We start from the raw sequence: 15,757 nt of genomic DNA, 5'->3' as shown, positions 1-15,757 counted from the left end.
TCGTCATGGTTTAATATCCATAGATAAATATATGCAAGTACTATGGGTATAAGTGTAAGTATTAGAAGAGTATGTGAACAAACAGACAGCCACCCAAAATGCCCAGAAACTCCGACATGTAACGAGAATGGTATCATCGAAAGAAAACAGGCTAGAGATCGTCCTCCGGCGCAAGGTCCCATTTGCGAGTTGCCATCTTTCTCTGCTTCTTTCCCGGAGAATTGACAGTGGGACTTTTGAACATGCTATCAGCTAGCTTTAGTTGGTCCATCTTGCGGAGCGCAACTTCAATATCGCTCTCGCGACCCAGGATATTGGCGTTGCGGGAGGTTTCCAGCGCAGCGTTTTTTGAACTAGATTTCTTCGATGGCGATCTGCAGTTCAATTCACGCTCTAATGCGGCTATCTTACTGCGCAGTCGGTCATTCTCAAACTCAAGTTCTTCCACTCGCTCATCGGAGGATGGCTGCGGATCTTCGTGGACTGTCAAGTCAGTCCGGCTGTTTAGTACCCATAACTATACAAGTGGCTTACTCTGGAATCTTTGGGACAAAAGCTCGATCTTTTTATCGATGTGATCGTCGTTGTGGCCAGTCTAAACAGATTAGCATCGTAGTGTTAGCATGCTAGGGTCTAGCTCACCTGCTCATCCCACGCGGCCTGCCATCTCTTTCTCTCCTGCTCCATGCGCTCGTCCATCTCAGCCCAACATTCTTCTCGCACCTCCTGCTCAATGAGGAGGCATCTTTCTTCACTAACGATGAGTGCGGTCTCTGTCTCGGCCCGCAATACCTCCTCTTCTGTCAGCCGTAAGCTAAGCCTCTCATTCTCTGCCGTAAGTCGCTCGATCTCGGCCAAGGCCTTTTCGAGGTCTTCGGCCAAATCAAGCTGTGGAGTGTGGCGGCCACCAGATCCTTTTCGGGATCCAAGAGTGCTTGACAATATTGACTCAGCAGATGTAGCTCGAGGGACGGTGACCTCGCGGGCAAGTGCTGAATATCGTAGAATTTGTGACGTGGCATTGTAGTCACCCAACGGATCAGCAGTTACAATCATAATAGCCTTTTGTGGGTTCCTATGCATGCTTGATGTTTGATGTGATGGGAAAGAGTTCGAGAACAGTAGTTCCGTAAGCTTGCATTGTCTGTAAGGAACCATAGCAGTCTGATCCGTGTTAGTTATGTCCCAGAATAAGACTCGGAAAAAACGTACCTTATTCCCGTCCTGGATACCACTCTGCATTTGCAGACATTGTCCCAAGTACATCAGACTCTCGTTAATTTTGCCCGCTTCTACCAGGGTGGAGCCTGCGGTCTTTGCAGTCCTTGCTCGCTCCGATCCTGCTGGAGTTAGTCTAGGCTAGAAATTAAGCAGCTGTACACTAACCAGCGAGATCCGCAATTGTGAGAGTGTTCCCTATCCAAGTCTCCTCGCCCGTCCGCTTGTTTCGCATTCTCCGTTTGACTTCAAGGCAGAAGAAGCCATGACTACGGGAGCTGACACTATTAGCGCCAGTTCCAGTGACTTTTCGCTCAGTAAGGCCGATCTCAAGGACTGCCAACGCTTCTTCATAAGTGCTACAGGCGATTTTTCGAAGGCCTGCCACAACCTTCCGGTCAGGGGACCCCTCGGTTGACTTGAAGTACAAAGGCTTTCTCCTGTCTTTCTGAGATGATGTCCCTTGGCGAGACATAGCACTTCCTTGGCCGGGCACGATTGCTGGTGATAGAAGATCAAATATCCGGTCATTGTACACCTCATACATTGACACAAGAACAATGTACTCGGAGTGAGGGTTCAATTCGAGTGTGAGATGGCCGACATCTGGTGATCGGGGCAGTGTGCTAGTCCTTATGGGTGCGTGGCGACGAGGGAATATGAGAGCAGGCATGGGGTCCTTCAGTGATCCGAAATTAGCTTCCTGCAAATCGAAGGTGCTATACTGGTTAATGTTGGGAGGTGATGGGGGTTTAGGGCTGTCCAAAGCCTTTGCTTGAGGCATAATGACGTTTGGGGATTGAACGCCGGTCCATGCTAGCGACGCCGGTTTGTAGATATATGGGGACAAATTCCATGAACTGGGGTATAACCCGGGGGCGGCCCGGAGTGGGTTTGGAAGGGGTGAATTGCATACCGCCATTGGGGTTTGAGCTCTGGTGGTGCTCATAGGCGTCTGGGCCCTGGAATTTCTGCCACGGTCGGACTCGCCATATACTGCCTCGAGGAACGTCTGAGCTGTGAACATCTGAGATTCCGAGGCGTCGGAAGCGGATACGGATGCTAAAAGATATGGAGGAATCGAATTGTCGGGCGGCTTAATAGTAGAGGCTAAAGACTTGAATATCACATCCAAGCTCATCTGGGTGATCCCCCTCTGTGTCTTTGAGCCTAGAATCGTATGGCTCTACGAACATTAGCACTGTCAGCATCTGAGGTATGTTTTTTCTTTCGCACCTTGCCGCTTCCTGTCACCCCCAGTGTTGCAACCAATCCATCTCTCTGCTCTAATAAAACACCTTTGATCAGAGACTGGAGGCCGGTGTCTTCAAACACATTGAGCTGCGATGCCCACTCGTCAAACACCTGCGTGAAGCCGAATCTCTCCACCCCACGCTTTCGGGCGTCACTGGGCGGCTGTAAAGTGATATGGGTCGGAACTGAGACTGTGCTGGATACATCGGCGTTCGAATGTGAGGTATTCGATTTCTCAACGGTCAGGCAGCGTTCGGGCTGATCGTCCTGCTGTGAGATTGGTGGTCGAAGCCGCAGGTACACCTGGAACAGGGACGACGGCGAATTCGATGCCATTGCTGCAGGACCCTCGTGTTGGCCGCGGCGTTAATACAGGATCCGGATGCAGGAGGGTGGTGGATTCGATGAACTGGCTATGCAAGGACGGTGGATGTCGATTGAATAATGGTCAATAAATGCAGCTGGCCATCAACTCTGGGGCGGGCGGAGCTTTGGCTTGTCTGCATTTGGGTTAGCGCAGTGTTGGCCCGACAACGAGCCGTGAGGCCAGGAAGCTTGTTTCTGCCTGAAATCTGTGGCTATGCACTTAAGGCCACATGATCGTCTGTACTGCCTGTCCTCGCCTGCGCCTCGCTCGTATCCGCCATGTTGGGGCAGACCATACTCGATCGAGAAATACGAGTGCTTGAGCCATGGACAATCATCATTTGACAATCGTGGAGCCATGGATGTTGTGGCGTCCACCCTTAGTCCTCCGGGCGCTCAGCTGCCAGTGGCAGTCAGCTAGTGCGGGCGTTCTATACGAGCTTGCCAATTCGGGTATCTCGTTCTCGCTACCATGAGACTGACACGGGTCGTTGATTGCGGCTTCAGCAGCTGGAAACTAATTATATAGGGCTGAGAGGATCTCAGAATGAACTTCATGAAATTAGCTCGCAAGCTTCGTGTCTTGTTGCACAGAGTATCACCAACGAGCCTTTGCCTTATACTTCCAACATATCTTGAAATATCGAGACCTCGAGGAAATGTTCGACAAGAGGGATCCATACAGTATGTTGTGTTTCTCTTCTCCCTTGATCTCTACTGACATTTATCAGAGGAAGGGAGCATTTGGTTCTATGCCCCCAACAAAGGCGCGCCTATAGCCTTCGCAATCCTCTTTGCGACCTCCGGCGTAATTCATGCATATCAGTGTCGGTAAGCTGAACCTCATCTCTTCGAGACGGTTCTGACCGCTTGCAGGAGATTTAGGTCGTGGACTGTCACCGGAATGCTGCCCTGGTCGGCCATTCTATTCACTATCGGCTTTATTCTGAGGACTATAGGCGCCTTTGGTGAGTGGGAAAATGTACCGATCTATATCGCGAGCACTGTCTTCCTTCTGGCTGGGCCGTGAGTAAATCCTCCACATCGTGATCTGGGCTTTGCTAATGTCATCAGGCCTGTATATGAGGGCGCCAACTTCTTTATTCTCGGCCGCATACTCTACTACATCCCTTACCTTTCACCTATACACCCTGGACGTGTGTTCTCGACCTTTCTCGGCTTCCTCGCTATCGTTGAAGTCTTGACGGCAAATGGGGCAGCACAACTAGCAAACACGGAGGCAACGCAGAGGCGGCGGGACATCGGCGACGGCTTGCTTAAAGCTGCCTTGATCCTGCAGCTTGTAGTCATGGCCGGATTTGTGTCTCTTGCTGTTTTCTTCCAAGTGAAATGCTATCGCGCCGGTCTCCTCACCAAGAAGCTCAAGAGCGTCCTCGCCGTCCTATACTGCAGTTGCACCTTCATAACCACACGCACCGTTTTTCGCACCGTCGAATATTTCGCTGCAGCCGGGCAGCATAGCTGGGACGACCCGAACGACGTCAACCCTATTATCCGGGACGAGTGGTTCTTCTGGTTTTTTGAGGTGGTCATCATGTATGCTAACACCACGATGCTCAACATCTTTCATCCGATGAGGTTCTTGCCGCGTTCGAACAAAATATACCTCGCTAAAGACGGCGTGACCGAAGTCGAGGGCCCTGGATTCCAGGATCCCCGGCCTTGGTTTGTAACATTTATTGATCCCTTCGATATCGCCGGCTTGATCAGTGGCAAGCAGGTTAAGTACTGGGAGACAGACGGGTCCGGACAGGGAATTCAGACAAACACCCAAAAGGATGTAAACTCTCCTTGTTAGGCCTGATGTTCTGGTTTGACGACCTGAACCTTGCCGTACTTGTCATTATGGATTCTTGAATTCCTGGTCTAGAGTCGTCCTGTTTCTGTTCTATATAAAGAAAGTATTATGTATCTCTCTGAGGTTTATCTGGTTGTTGCTTTGATATTAGAGTTGCATAGTATCGTGGATGCACATTCGGTTTCTCATATCTGCTCTCAATGAAGTCGTCTTGCTTATCTGGTAACGCCTCTTTTCGATTCCATATCCCTAAGTGGCTCAGGAATCTTCATATACTGCGCTGACAGAAAGTGAAGCCCCAAGCTGGTTTCCACGCTAGCCCATATGATGTATTCTGCAGCCGATATCAGACGAGTATGGTGAAGCGATAGCGCCGCCCCCTAAAGACGTGTCATCCTGGCAGTTGTCAACAGGCCAATCTATACCGCCGAGATGCAGTGTTTGGCTGTAGCCATAATACCATTGCTCTGAATTCCACGGATAGTCTCTGCAGCAGCGACCACCTGAAGAACAGGATCCGACCTAAAGCCCTCCAATTGCGCCCTTGGCCGTATCTGAGCTGAATAGCGATTAAGGGTAACGCGAGTCGCCTCGATCTGCACCTCTTGTTTAATAGTGATGCAACCATCCAGCATTGACGCTGAATGGCGATCTGACAAAGTAGATGGGTATTATTATTTGGTGACATCTCCCCTAGCGAAGAAGTGATTCGGACTCGACCTGGACCGCTTCTCCATGAATTCCATAAGCGTCCGCTGATTGCGTCCCGATCCATCTTGGAAGCCACCATGAAAGCTCAGACCGCGCATATCTATACCAACGTCATGGTAACTATGACGGTGGACAACCTCGAAGCAACGTACGGCGAAATCCTGCGTCCAAGCACACAAATGCTTTCACCGACGTCCCGACGACTATGACATGGAACGATTTTCTCACTCCTCAAAATGCAGTCCAGGTCAGAGTTATTATTGGACCAGCTATTGATGGTTTATTGTCAATGACTCTGCAAGGCGCTGGAATTGGTGCGGTTCAGGCCCTGAAAACACTCAAGGCTTGTATGAACGTCATCGCAGTGACTGAGATACCTAAAGACGCAGGAATGGAGGTCGCAGTACTTGACTTAAAACAGTCTTTTATGTACTCATAAAGACAAATGAAGTTGGGTCATCCAAAGTGAATGGTTTGTTATCTGCTGTATTGCAGAAGCACAATATGGCCCCAGATGATAGGGCCTAATCGGTGACTATGAATGGCGCGACATTGTTCCAGCTCGAGTAGCAGGGGTAAATATTGTGTAATATATATATGAAAAAGTTGACCGCCAGCTGAGTGGCTCTCACACTCTTCTGCTGACTTGCTGTCGAAGCTGTAATATCTGGACAGTTGTCAGCGGCCTGTTCGAGCCATTGCATTGGAATCTCTGGAGTTCGTGGAAATATTGATTGGCGTTGACAGCTAGTCAGTAGAAATATTCTCAGCTGCATAAATTTGAGGAACAACATCTGGGGAAGCACAGTTGTAAGAGGCGACGGTTGTTGTAGGCTGTATAGATCGAAGGCGGAGAATGCCGGCTGCTGCGGGCTGCGGAGGACACCTTTCGTCTTGGTCTCCGCCAGCCTTCCCAACAGCAACTCCTTGTCTCGCATTGCGCGTGCTCAACTCTAATCTCGACAAGTGATCTCAGGGAATTTCGTTTCATTCATTCAGGCAACATTATCGACTCCCTTCTTATTCCATTCATCTCACTCCTCCGTACGATCTCTGCAACTCCTTCGCGACACATAACACGATCACTGCCGTCATGCTATCCTTCCTATCTTCAAACCTGTCGAATACGCGACAATCAGTAGCGCAAGTGCTCAATTTTGCGCTCGTTCTTTCAACAGCTTTTATGCTTTGGAAGGGCCTCTCGGTAGTCACGGCTTCCTCCTCCCCGATCGTCGTCGGTACGTGACCGCAATTGCCCATTATCAACACATAACTAACACACATGCTACAGTGCTCTCGGGATCCATGGAACCAGCATTTCAGCGCGGCGATCTCTTATTTCTCTGGAACCGCAGCCCCCGTGCAGAAGTCGGTGAGATCGTGGTCTACAACGTCAAGGGGAAGGATATCCCAATTGTGCACCGTGTCGTGCGCACGTTCCCCGAAGTTGAGGGAAAGAAGGAGAAGACAGTGAAGGAGGTGACTGTGTACGTGATCTAGGTTTTCCATCACTGGGTATTCAGAGCCGCTTGGCTAACTACATGACGGTTTAGATCCTCGCCGACACCGCCGAACATGCTGCTGACCAAGGGCGACAACAACCTCGCGGACGATACGGAGTTATATGCGCGCGGGCAGGAATTCCTGCATCGCAAAGAGGATATTGTGGGGAGTGTACGGGGATATATGCCAATGGTCGGGTATGTAACGATTATGCTGAGCGAGCATCCATGGCTGAAGAGTGTTTTGCTGGGGATCATGGGATTGATGGTCATACTTCAAAGGGAGTAAAGTAGCTGTAGTGGCTCGAGTCTTTTTTTTTTCAGATTTTAGCAAGAATATATTGCCCTAAGTAGACTGGTCTGGACCGTAACTTCAATACGCCAACTTCAACTGACGTCGAAGCTCTGCCCCGCCAACTGAGCCCCGCCAACTGAAGCTGCAGCCTGCCTACTCCGTACTCCTGCTCTCCTCGTGCTCAATGCCCTACAACTTCACCCTCGCTTTGATTAGATTTACGACTTTCAAGTAACACCTACGAGTTCTCAGAAAATGGGCAGTCAAAAGCGGATAGCAAAGGTACAACCTTACCTTTCCCCGCCACCATCCTCGCGACAAGCAAGCTAACAGCACACCTCAAGGAACTCGCCGAGCTCACAGAGTCTCCTCCAGCGGGCATAACAGTTGAACTCGCAAACGAATCTAACCTCTATGAATGGAAGGTGTTCATGGATGGTCCCGAGGGTTCTCCCTACCACGTACGCTGCACCTTCTCTTTCCTTCCCTCAGCCCACCCTGCAGTGATTCCAGAACGGCCAAAGTGACCTTATGAACATACAGAAAGGCCGCTTCGAACTAAAGCTCAGCCTCCCCACCGAGTACCCCTTCAAGCCACCGAGCGTCTCCTTCGTCACGAAAATCTATCACCCCAATGTAACGAACGACGACAAAGGAAGTATGTGTCTGGGAATGCTGAAAGCAGATGAATGGAAGCCTTCCTCCAGACTTTCCGCCGTCCTGGAGTTTGCGCGCTCGTTGCTCGGCGAGCCGATGCCGGATGATGCTGTCGAGGGACGCATTGCGGAGCAGTATCGTGAGGACCGAAGGCGATATGAAGAGATTGCAAGGGAGTGGACGAGGAAGTACGCTGGTGGCGCTTCTTCGTAGGGAAGATATTGTGGATGGATTCTGAAGAATAGAGGAAGGACAATTGGTGATCGCGCGGGGCCTGGATGCGGACGCTGGACGCTGCGTCGGGCTCGACTGGCATTGAGAACGGAGGAAGACAGGCAATGGCGGAAATTCTGCTCCAATCCTTTCGTTCAGATACGGGGCTGCGTGCGGGCTTGCATTGGCTATGGATGCTATCAAGGATCTACAGTTGCATATATGGTAGTGCGAAGCTTCTGGGCATTGGTCTCTATAATTCTCTGTTGCATACTCTGCTTGTGGCAATAACAATGGCATTCTCGGGACTTGAAATCGGTCATTCTGCGTCTGTCTCGCTAGAAATCCGGCACACCGTAGAAGATGCCTGAGAAACATTCCGGTGTAAATAAGCCGCAAATACGACCACCTACCCAACTATACTTCCATATAGACGGTCCAGCAAGATTTGATCTTGACGACTACTCGCTTGCCTCCCAGGGAATTTCTAGCACGCGGCAAATCCATGTAATCAGCGACTTTACCACGCAATCACTAAAACGCGGACGAAGGCTGCCAATATCGCCGCCACATTCCAACCCCATTCCTCACCACCAAAACAAAGCACTGGTTTTTAGCCTTACAACCAGTCAAGTACAACATTGTAGGGTAGCCCTGGCATCTAGGTAGCATCTACCTACACCGGGACGGTTCAGCTGAGACTGAGGCAATATCCTCTTAAGCTATACTGCAGATAACCAGGTATGTAGGGATACCATGCAACAATCTACCCTATAACCTATTTACTTACCTACTAAGCGCATTAGAAATACCTTCCTAGCTCCTGCGCAGCTTCACCTCACCGTAGACACCGACCGACCTCGTCCCGACCAGCTCGCCAACGCCAGCAAACACCGCAATGCACTTCCCACTTCAACTGTCAGCCCTAACCCTACTAGGGAGCCTGACACTCACCCTCGCCGAACAAGAGACAGATCTGGGGTACTTAAAGTGTGTTGTATGTACCATTCCCATTTCCCCTTGTTTATTCAAAACAAAGTTAAATTTAACGGAACCAGTCCGCCGTTGTTAGAACGACCTCGTTCCCTTCCTGCGATTCAAGCTACAAACTCGACTGTTTCTGCGAAGCAAATGCCCAACTTGAAGCTGCAAACGCCAAAGAAAACCGAAATGGATTGACATCGGCTTCAGCTAACACTGCACCGCGGGTTGAGCTCGCGCCGGAAGTCGAGGAGTTATGTGCGGAGAATGGTGTTCGTATGTCTACCGTTCCTCTTTTCCATACTCTCTTTATCGTTTCTCTTTTTTTTTGGTCTTACCCTAATAAACTTGCGTGAGGGGCGGTATGCTGACAGTGAATTAACGTCGAACAGCAAAGGAAGAAATAACAAGGTACCTCTGCGACGATACCGCCGTCCCCGCATCCCCGCGTAGGGGGAGCACGCCGATGATTCGAATGGGTCAGAAAAAGGCAGAAGAGGCTGAGTCTGAGTCCGATTGTGGATCTGCTCATCACACGGAACGAGACGATGAAGAGACGGCGTCAATCAGGACATCAGCCGCAAAGCGCTCCATCTCTCCCGGCTCAACGAGACTTCTCATTCCAGAGAACGACTCGCTCGAGAAAGAGGTCGCTGTTGACAATGACGATGACGATGACAAAGAAGATAAAGATGATGAGGACCGTATGGCCAGCACAAACGCCATTTATGAAGTCGTCACAGTCACAGAGACACGCACCGAGTGTTCCTGCGCGAAGACTGCCACGCCCGTTCATGGCGATGAGGAGGATGAAGAAAACAGCATACATATGAACATGTCCGGCGCTATGCATGGCACGCAAATCGCGGTTGCGATCCTGCCGACTCCATCCCAGATGAGTGCTGCCCATGCAGCCCAGTCTGATAGTGCATCTACATCATCAGTGCGCGTTGCGTCTTCGAACGACCCTTTCCCTACGGGTGTTGATGCACAGCAGAAGCATGGAGGGAATGAGGACGTTGATGCGAAGATGTTTGAAGGTACTGCTTCTGGCGTGGTTGGTGTTTCTAGAGGTGTTGTGCTAGGGCTTTTTGGTGTTGCTGTTGGGTTTGTTCTGCTATGATAGTTTATTAATTTCTCAAAAGTTAAGTGATCTAGGGTTCTAGAGATTAACGACGCTTAGTGATTTGGGCTGATTCAGGGCTAACGGACTGTGTTTAGAAAATTGGAGAGGGGCTATCTCATCCCATTAGTGAATTATATTAATACCTCCATATTATGATTAATATCATCGTTCCGAACTTCAAGTACCAACAACCTCATGACGACAGACAATCTAAGCGTGAATAGCTTCCTGAACGCGCGGATATAACTGCACCATCCTCCCGTAGAGATCTGGATGCTCGTTCATCATGACCTGCGGATCCCAGGCCATAGCAGAGAAGATTGTCTCAATCCCACTACTGATAGGCGTAAGTATAATCTGGCATACTTGCAACCCAATCACAAATGAAAAAGCCATGATGACTGCAGTAAAGTCACCACCATCGTTATACGCAGGATGCGTAAACTGGAGATACAGGTATGCCAACAACGCACAGACATAGGACACAAATACGGAGCCCATAGTCAACACGGGGCCAACGAGGCAGTCGGCGGCCAAAGCATCGATGCCACGATCCTTCATCATAGTCCACGTATCTTTTGCGGATTGGATGTACGGCTTCCCGTAGAGCGCAATATGACAGTAGGCGTAGCGGTTAAAGAAGGTTACAAGCCAGTCAAGGAGTGAGATGAAGCAGCCTAAGATCCAGAACCCGATACTTCCCAATAGATTACCCTCGGCTGCTTCGTGGCGCTGGGCAACTGAGCATGCTTGACGCAGGCAATTTATGATTGCAACAATCAAGCTACCGAAAGATATACTTCCGAACGAGTAGGTTGTTGCGCGCTTGAGAGCACCCCTTGTTGCGTGTGCTGGCATGCCGCGGGGGGAATTGGCGAAAAAGTACCACGACCCGTATACTCCTGCGATGGTCGTGTGGATGGTGTTCTTGAGCCATTCGCTGAACCAATACATAGCGAAAGTGACGTACACGACGAGGCCGATCACGCGGGCTGTGCTACAACTGCCGGAGCCATTCCTGCATGAGGGATTGGTGCCATCGCTGTTGGGTTCGTAGGCGACGTATATAGCGACTAAAGTCGCAGAGAACCAAGCCGCAAAAGCAACTGAGATGATCCCACCCAGCACACTAACAAGAAACATGTGCCCGTACTTCCGGGAGACGTCCATGCTCGTCCTCAACATAAACGCCGTAAACGGAATACGGGGAATCCAGCTGATAAACGCAATTATCGCGAATACGCCGAAGATAAGGAACACTATTCCTCCCCCGTACTGTTTCCTCACGATGTAGTATATCCCCGTCGCGAGTGCGAGAACGATATTCAGGATCCCCGTGGCCCAGATAATGAATTTAGGGAATTGTCGCGCCAGCAGAAAATATCCCCATGAGAAGGCGAGCGCGACACAGAGGACGAAGATAAATAGGACCAAAGTGTTTGTGTTGAGGGAGAAGTTGTTGGCTGAGTCGTAAATTCCATCGCCGTTGAAGGATTTGTTCTTTGAGTAGTGGTAGAGCGAGACTCCAGAGACGGCAACGTAGCCTAGGAAGACGGCGATAAACTGTTCAGATATCAGTTAGCATTGAAGCTGTTCTTGGGGTTCGAATGAACAGCAGAGGGTGAGAACGCACCAAAAGGCCAGCCCAGATGTCATGAAACTTGGGCTTCTCGACCTTAAAGACATCGTCGAAGCCATTTACGGCCTGATTGTAGGTCGGCGGAGGCTCCTGGAGATGCTTAGGCTCTGGGGGTCGATTATCGCCATTGTAGTTGTACGAGTTGTACTGAGCCTGGTAACCAGGATCTGGCTGGGGAGCATAACCGTAGCCATGGTCGACCCCTTGGCTGGGATTGTAGTAGCTGGCAGCCTGTCCACTCATAGTCTATACGGGGTTCAGCGCGGAAATGGGATGAAAACAGGGGCAGGAGAAAACTCCTGTACGGTCGACTTGGAGCCCGAGTTAGGCAGCAGTCGTCATGGTGATGCCACCTTCAATCAGGAAAGGCACAGTTACAGTGGGAGAGCGCAGATCCAAGGTTCCAAGTTCGGTTCAGACCCTTCCCTCGGCTCAGCCTTACAAGACCAAGATCGGCACTAAAACACTTCCAAATTCCAATTCATTGGACTGACTAGTCTATGTACATAGCGCAAATCTACTCTGCAGTACTCCGTAGATGGTCGCTTTTCTGCTCAGGGGGAATCAATGAATATACACGAAAGACCGGGACATTATGACTATCCACAAATTCTGCTTCGACGTCGCGCAGCTAGATTAAAAATTATCGTAGGCGGCATTAGGTTGGTTTGGACTGTAAGTGCGTCACCGGAATGCATGGTGCCTCATCTGGCGCCAGGAATCAGCAAAGGTGCGGTCAATGCCTGGGATCGGGGTCCGAGATCGCGTCGGCCATTCGTCCGTCGCTGCATGGAGCGTGCCCTTTGTCAGAGCTTGCGACCGTCGCAATTTGTCCTGTCGGACGGCCGCCCGTCGCGCTGCTCTTAGTTCTTCGATGCGACCCTGTCCAACACGGTTTTTCCGGGTGAAGCTCCCGTCCAGAAGGGCATTGGCGTCCAGAAGTCTTTTAGGCACGGTCTGCACGACCTGGAAAACCTCCATGGGATCCGAAACGGCCATGATTTCCCGCTCGCAGGCTTTAAAGATCGCCATGGAGACGCGAAAGAAGGTTTTGGAGCCTTCGTAGAAGAACACATCCCAGACGCGCAACGTTGTTTCGAGCGGTAAAGTGCCGATAAAGACGGACATGAGCCAATTGGTTATGCCGAGAGTAATGTCGGGCAGCCTTGAGTTTACAGACAGTGGAGCGCTCTTTTTTGTCCCCGTATCTGCGATCTTGTTGTACACGTTCGGTAACGACTCTTTCAGAAGGACCATGAGGATCCAAAGATCGACATTGGCACCCTCGAGGCTGATTTCGTGGGTGCTCGGGAGGTAGACAGATGTAACGATATGCAGCATCCAAAATGCCTTTTCCTCGGACAAAAAGAGCAGAAATAGTCCAGTGATAAAATTAAGTGATTGTGTATATCCAATTTGGGGGTTATGGATGGCAAACGCATAAAGAACCCTCCGCAAGGACCGGATCATCTCAGTCTCGACTACCACGGACGCTGCGCCATTGTCAAGGTTCGGTTGCCCTGTTTGCTCCGGCTTGAAGTGGACATTGTCAGGGAACGTCCGATGCAGATCCCGTTCGATGTGTTCCTTATCATCGTTGCTTGGTGATTCCATGGCTTGGCGGACGAGCTGGTCATACAGTCCGGGATTCCGATTGAGATGTTCGTAGCCGCCAGCATACCAAAACCACGCTGCGCCTCGAAGCTCAGGGGGGATTCCTTTTCGTACGAAGCGCTTGATTTTGGGTGATTTCGGAGGGAACGTTGTCGGATTGTTCGCGGATATTCCGTGCTCACGGAGTAACTCGGCCCATTTCACTCTTCGATTCGCCGCGAAGTCGGCGTATGAAGCACTCCATGCCTCGTACTGTTCTAACGTGACGTACGGAGTTGTCTTTCGGAAGCCATAACAGTCTCTCCTATCGGTAGCAATGGCTAGTGGCGGGGGCACAACACCAGGAAGCATAACTTTGGTTTCGGCCAGCCGAGGGGTAGGGGGAGTTTCAGTTGGTGTTGGCTCAAGAGACTTTTTAGCAGATTCATCTGGTGCCTCAGACTCCTCCTCTTCTGTGTTATCTGAAGATGCATCTCCTAAAAATTGTCGGTCCAGCGAGTTCTGGCCATGCGGGTTCAGATGCGAAGAATCCGCTGCTGATGCTTGTTCCAAAAGGGTCGCTAGGGGTCCATTTGGAGGGTCTAGCGGGTTCTCATCTGAGTGCTCTTCAGGATCTTGCTCGTCTGGATGCAGTTCAAAGTAGTGCTTGCGGGAGTAGGCATCCTCCGGGGTGCCCAATTGCGAGATTGTTGGTGGTGGTGGGTAATCAGGTATAGGATCGAGGTTGTGTGAGGAAGTAGACAGATTATCATCGTCCAGGATAAGGTCCGCTGGTGGTAAGGGGTTCAAGGGCTTTAGCTTGTTGTCATTGACTAAATCTGGTGACGCCGGCTCTTCCGTCACGTCACTAAATCCATCCAGGTACATGGAGATGGCGTCTTCCACACTCATCCCCTCATCCTTCTCGTACAATCCATCTGGAGTATCCGGAGATAGATCGGTAACAGAGCTGCTTTTAGTAAGAACGCTACTTCTCTCTGTTCCGCTGGCATGCTCAATACTGGAGCGCGATGTCTTGGCAGAGTTCACGCTAGACCGGAGAGCATCTCCGCCGTGTGGATCACTGCTGTAAGGGCTGCGCGGTAAAGCGAGTCCGTGAGAGCCAGGGGGTTGTGCAAGCCGAGGCCTAGACCGCTTTTTATCTAGCCTGGTTGTAGTTATGGATAGTGGCACGTCTGCCTGTTTCGATGGTGTCGTCTGACGGGTCACTCGGTCATAATCTGCCTCTGGCGGTCTTCGCCGATCGTGCGGAGTAACGGATCTTGCGTGTGGCGGTGGTTTATGGTAGGTTGGTCGGTATAGAGGGCCTTCATCAGCCCGGGATCGAGGAACGGGGGAAACAGCGCGGGAGGCCGAATCGACTCGAGGAGGAAGAGGGTGTGGAGGGTATCTTCGCGGAGACCGAGGGGATTGCGGAGAAGCTGGAACGGAGGGGTAGTGATGGGAATGCGCTGGGCGAAGACCGTCTGCAGTAGAAGGTCGAGGGTAGATAGGATGGGCTCTCAGAGGGTCGAGGCGAGGAGGATTAGGGATTCTGCGACGACTGGAGAGCTCATGGCCGCCCATCGGACCCTGAGGAGGGTATCGAAGAGCTCCATTTCCCGTGACCATTGCCACGACCGGTGTATAGACAGTGCGCGTTGGACATTTGTTGAGAAATAAGGATCCGGAACGAGCGGGATGAGAATCGCTGAGAATCGCTGAGAACTAAGAAAAGCCGCTGTGGTATGTGTTGTCGCGGTGTTGTTTTAACGAGTGTAAAATGGGGCCAGCTTAGCTACCGGGCAAAGGGAGATGAACGAGAGTCGGAACCGGCGCGAGATTCAGTTCAATCCATGAACAAACAAAGTCACAATCCTACCAGAGGGTGAAGAAAAGGCTCCATCGTCCAAGCCGGGAGATGAAAAGAAGAGCGAGGGGAGAAGAGTGAGGGCGACGGGGCGAGAGGGTTAAAGTGGGAAAGCTGAAAAGGGGAAAAGAAAATCAACAGCGTCAATCCGGCCTAGTGCGATCTCAAATTCCGCGCCTGGATGAGCGCAACGATGTTTCAAAATAATAATAATATTCATCCAAAGTGTCCCGTATGTAGTTCCTGCTACTCGTTTGACAGCGTCCCTCTGCAGCGTGTCCTTGCGTCGGACTTTCTCCATTACGGGGATCCCAATTTCTCCCAATTATCAGCTGGAGGCGCCTGTCTCGCCCTGTCTATGCTGTCCTACCAATTATTCGGTCACTCTGCGCTGCACTCAAATCGGGTCTGCGAGGCGCTGTGATGGGTCATCTGAGTCTCTAGAGGCAATTACTCGCATGGACTACGCCGGCGCTTACCCTGCATGTCGTCCCATCTGATTGATCGTATAAG

The 15,757-nt window shown here is 50.9% G+C and overlaps 6 protein-coding genes across 6 annotated transcripts; 4 read left to right on the top strand and 2 right to left on the bottom strand.

The window, feature by feature from the left end:
• Positions 1-151: 151 nt before the first annotated feature.
• On the bottom strand, positions 152-2,902 carry BDW70DRAFT_168729 (kinesin family protein; the record flags this gene model as incomplete). Its single annotated transcript, XM_073742538.1, has 6 exons — positions 2,455-2,902; positions 1,387-2,404; positions 1,213-1,343; positions 643-1,164; positions 535-595; positions 152-483 (listed from the first exon to the last, which is right to left on the bottom strand). Exons 1-6 carry the CDS (start codon positions 2,806-2,808, stop codon positions 152-154), a joined length of 2,418 nt encoding a protein of 805 aa, XP_073600213.1. The 5' UTR covers positions 2,809-2,902.
• Positions 2,903-3,155: 253 nt separating this feature from the next.
• On the top strand, positions 3,156-4,837 carry BDW70DRAFT_127656 (putative RTA1 domain protein). The gene is made up of 4 exons (XM_073735300.1): positions 3,156-3,522; positions 3,570-3,669; positions 3,715-3,864; positions 3,913-4,837. Exons 1-4 carry the CDS (start codon positions 3,498-3,500, stop codon positions 4,655-4,657), a joined length of 1,020 nt encoding a protein of 339 aa, XP_073600212.1. The 5' UTR covers positions 3,156-3,497; the 3' UTR covers positions 4,658-4,837.
• Positions 4,838-6,293: 1,456 nt separating this feature from the next.
• sec11 (signal peptidase complex catalytic subunit SEC11) lies at positions 6,294-7,223 on the top strand. The gene is made up of 3 exons (XM_073735299.1): positions 6,294-6,606; positions 6,660-6,855; positions 6,922-7,223. The coding sequence occupies exons 1-3, from the start codon at positions 6,462-6,464 to the stop codon at positions 7,157-7,159; spliced, it is 579 nt and encodes a 192-aa protein (XP_073600211.1). The 5' UTR covers positions 6,294-6,461; the 3' UTR covers positions 7,160-7,223.
• Positions 7,224-7,334: 111 nt separating this feature from the next.
• Positions 7,335-8,351, top strand: BDW70DRAFT_63637 (putative ubiquitin conjugating enzyme (UbcB)). The gene is made up of 3 exons (XM_073744434.1): positions 7,335-7,447; positions 7,510-7,626; positions 7,709-8,351. Exons 1-3 carry the CDS (start codon positions 7,421-7,423, stop codon positions 8,033-8,035), a joined length of 471 nt encoding a protein of 156 aa, XP_073600210.1. The 5' UTR covers positions 7,335-7,420; the 3' UTR covers positions 8,036-8,351.
• A 582-nt stretch (positions 8,352-8,933) lies between these two features.
• On the top strand, positions 8,934-10,139 carry BDW70DRAFT_155887 (extracellular serine rich protein; the record flags this gene model as incomplete). Its single annotated transcript, XM_073740114.1, has 3 exons — positions 8,934-9,032; positions 9,094-9,292; positions 9,409-10,139. The coding sequence occupies 3 exons, from the start codon at positions 8,934-8,936 to the stop codon at positions 10,137-10,139; spliced, it is 1,029 nt and encodes a 342-aa protein (XP_073600209.1).
• Positions 10,140-10,352: 213 nt separating this feature from the next.
• Positions 10,353-15,006, bottom strand: BDW70DRAFT_147087 (plasma-membrane choline transporter-domain-containing protein; the record flags this gene model as incomplete). The annotated part of the gene is made up of 4 exons (XM_073738666.1): positions 10,353-11,705; positions 11,776-12,012; positions 12,276-12,279; positions 12,470-15,006. The coding sequence occupies 4 exons, from the start codon at positions 15,004-15,006 to the stop codon at positions 10,353-10,355; spliced, it is 4,131 nt and encodes a 1,376-aa protein (XP_073600208.1).
• Between the last annotated feature and the right edge of the window lie 751 nt (positions 15,007-15,757).

Source organism: Aspergillus foveolatus, assembly GCF_047715535.1.
Source record: "Aspergillus foveolatus strain CBS 279.81 unplaced genomic scaffold BDW70scaffold_3, whole genome shotgun sequence".
NCBI lineage: Eukaryota > Fungi > Ascomycota > Eurotiomycetes > Eurotiales > Aspergillaceae > Aspergillus > Aspergillus foveolatus.
Note: the sequence above shows the minus strand (reverse complement) of the source record. Positions and strands in the feature narration are given on the sequence as shown.

What these genes read in the sequence shown, in the direction of transcription:
- BDW70DRAFT_127656 (XM_073735300.1), top strand. Translation starts at nt 3,498, where the DNA reads ATGTTCGACAAGAGGGATCCATACA. An exon ending in CGACAAGAGGGATCCATACA is followed by an intron (nt 3,523 to 3,569) that starts GTATGTTGTGTT and finishes GACATTTATCAG; the next exon opens with AGGAAGGGAGCATTTGGTTC. An exon ending in GTCTTCCTTCTGGCTGGGCC is followed by an intron (nt 3,865 to 3,912) that starts GTGAGTAAATCC and finishes TAATGTCATCAG; the next exon opens with GCCTGTATATGAGGGCGCCA.
- sec11 (XM_073735299.1), top strand. Translation starts at nt 6,462, where the DNA reads ATGCTATCCTTCCTATCTTCAAACCTGTCGAATACGCGACAATCAGTA. An exon ending in CTCCTCCCCGATCGTCGTCG is followed by an intron (nt 6,607 to 6,659) that starts GTACGTGACCGC and finishes CACATGCTACAG; the next exon opens with TGCTCTCGGGATCCATGGAA. An exon ending in ACAGTGAAGGAGGTGACTGT is followed by an intron (nt 6,856 to 6,921) that starts GTACGTGATCTA and finishes ATGACGGTTTAG; the next exon opens with ATCCTCGCCGACACCGCCGA.
- BDW70DRAFT_63637 (XM_073744434.1), top strand. Translation starts at nt 7,421, where the DNA reads ATGGGCAGTCAAAAGCGGATAGCAAAG. An exon ending in GTCAAAAGCGGATAGCAAAG is followed by an intron (nt 7,448 to 7,509) that starts GTACAACCTTAC and finishes GCACACCTCAAG; the next exon opens with GAACTCGCCGAGCTCACAGA. An exon ending in CCGAGGGTTCTCCCTACCAC is followed by an intron (nt 7,627 to 7,708) that starts GTACGCTGCACC and finishes ATGAACATACAG; the next exon opens with AAAGGCCGCTTCGAACTAAA.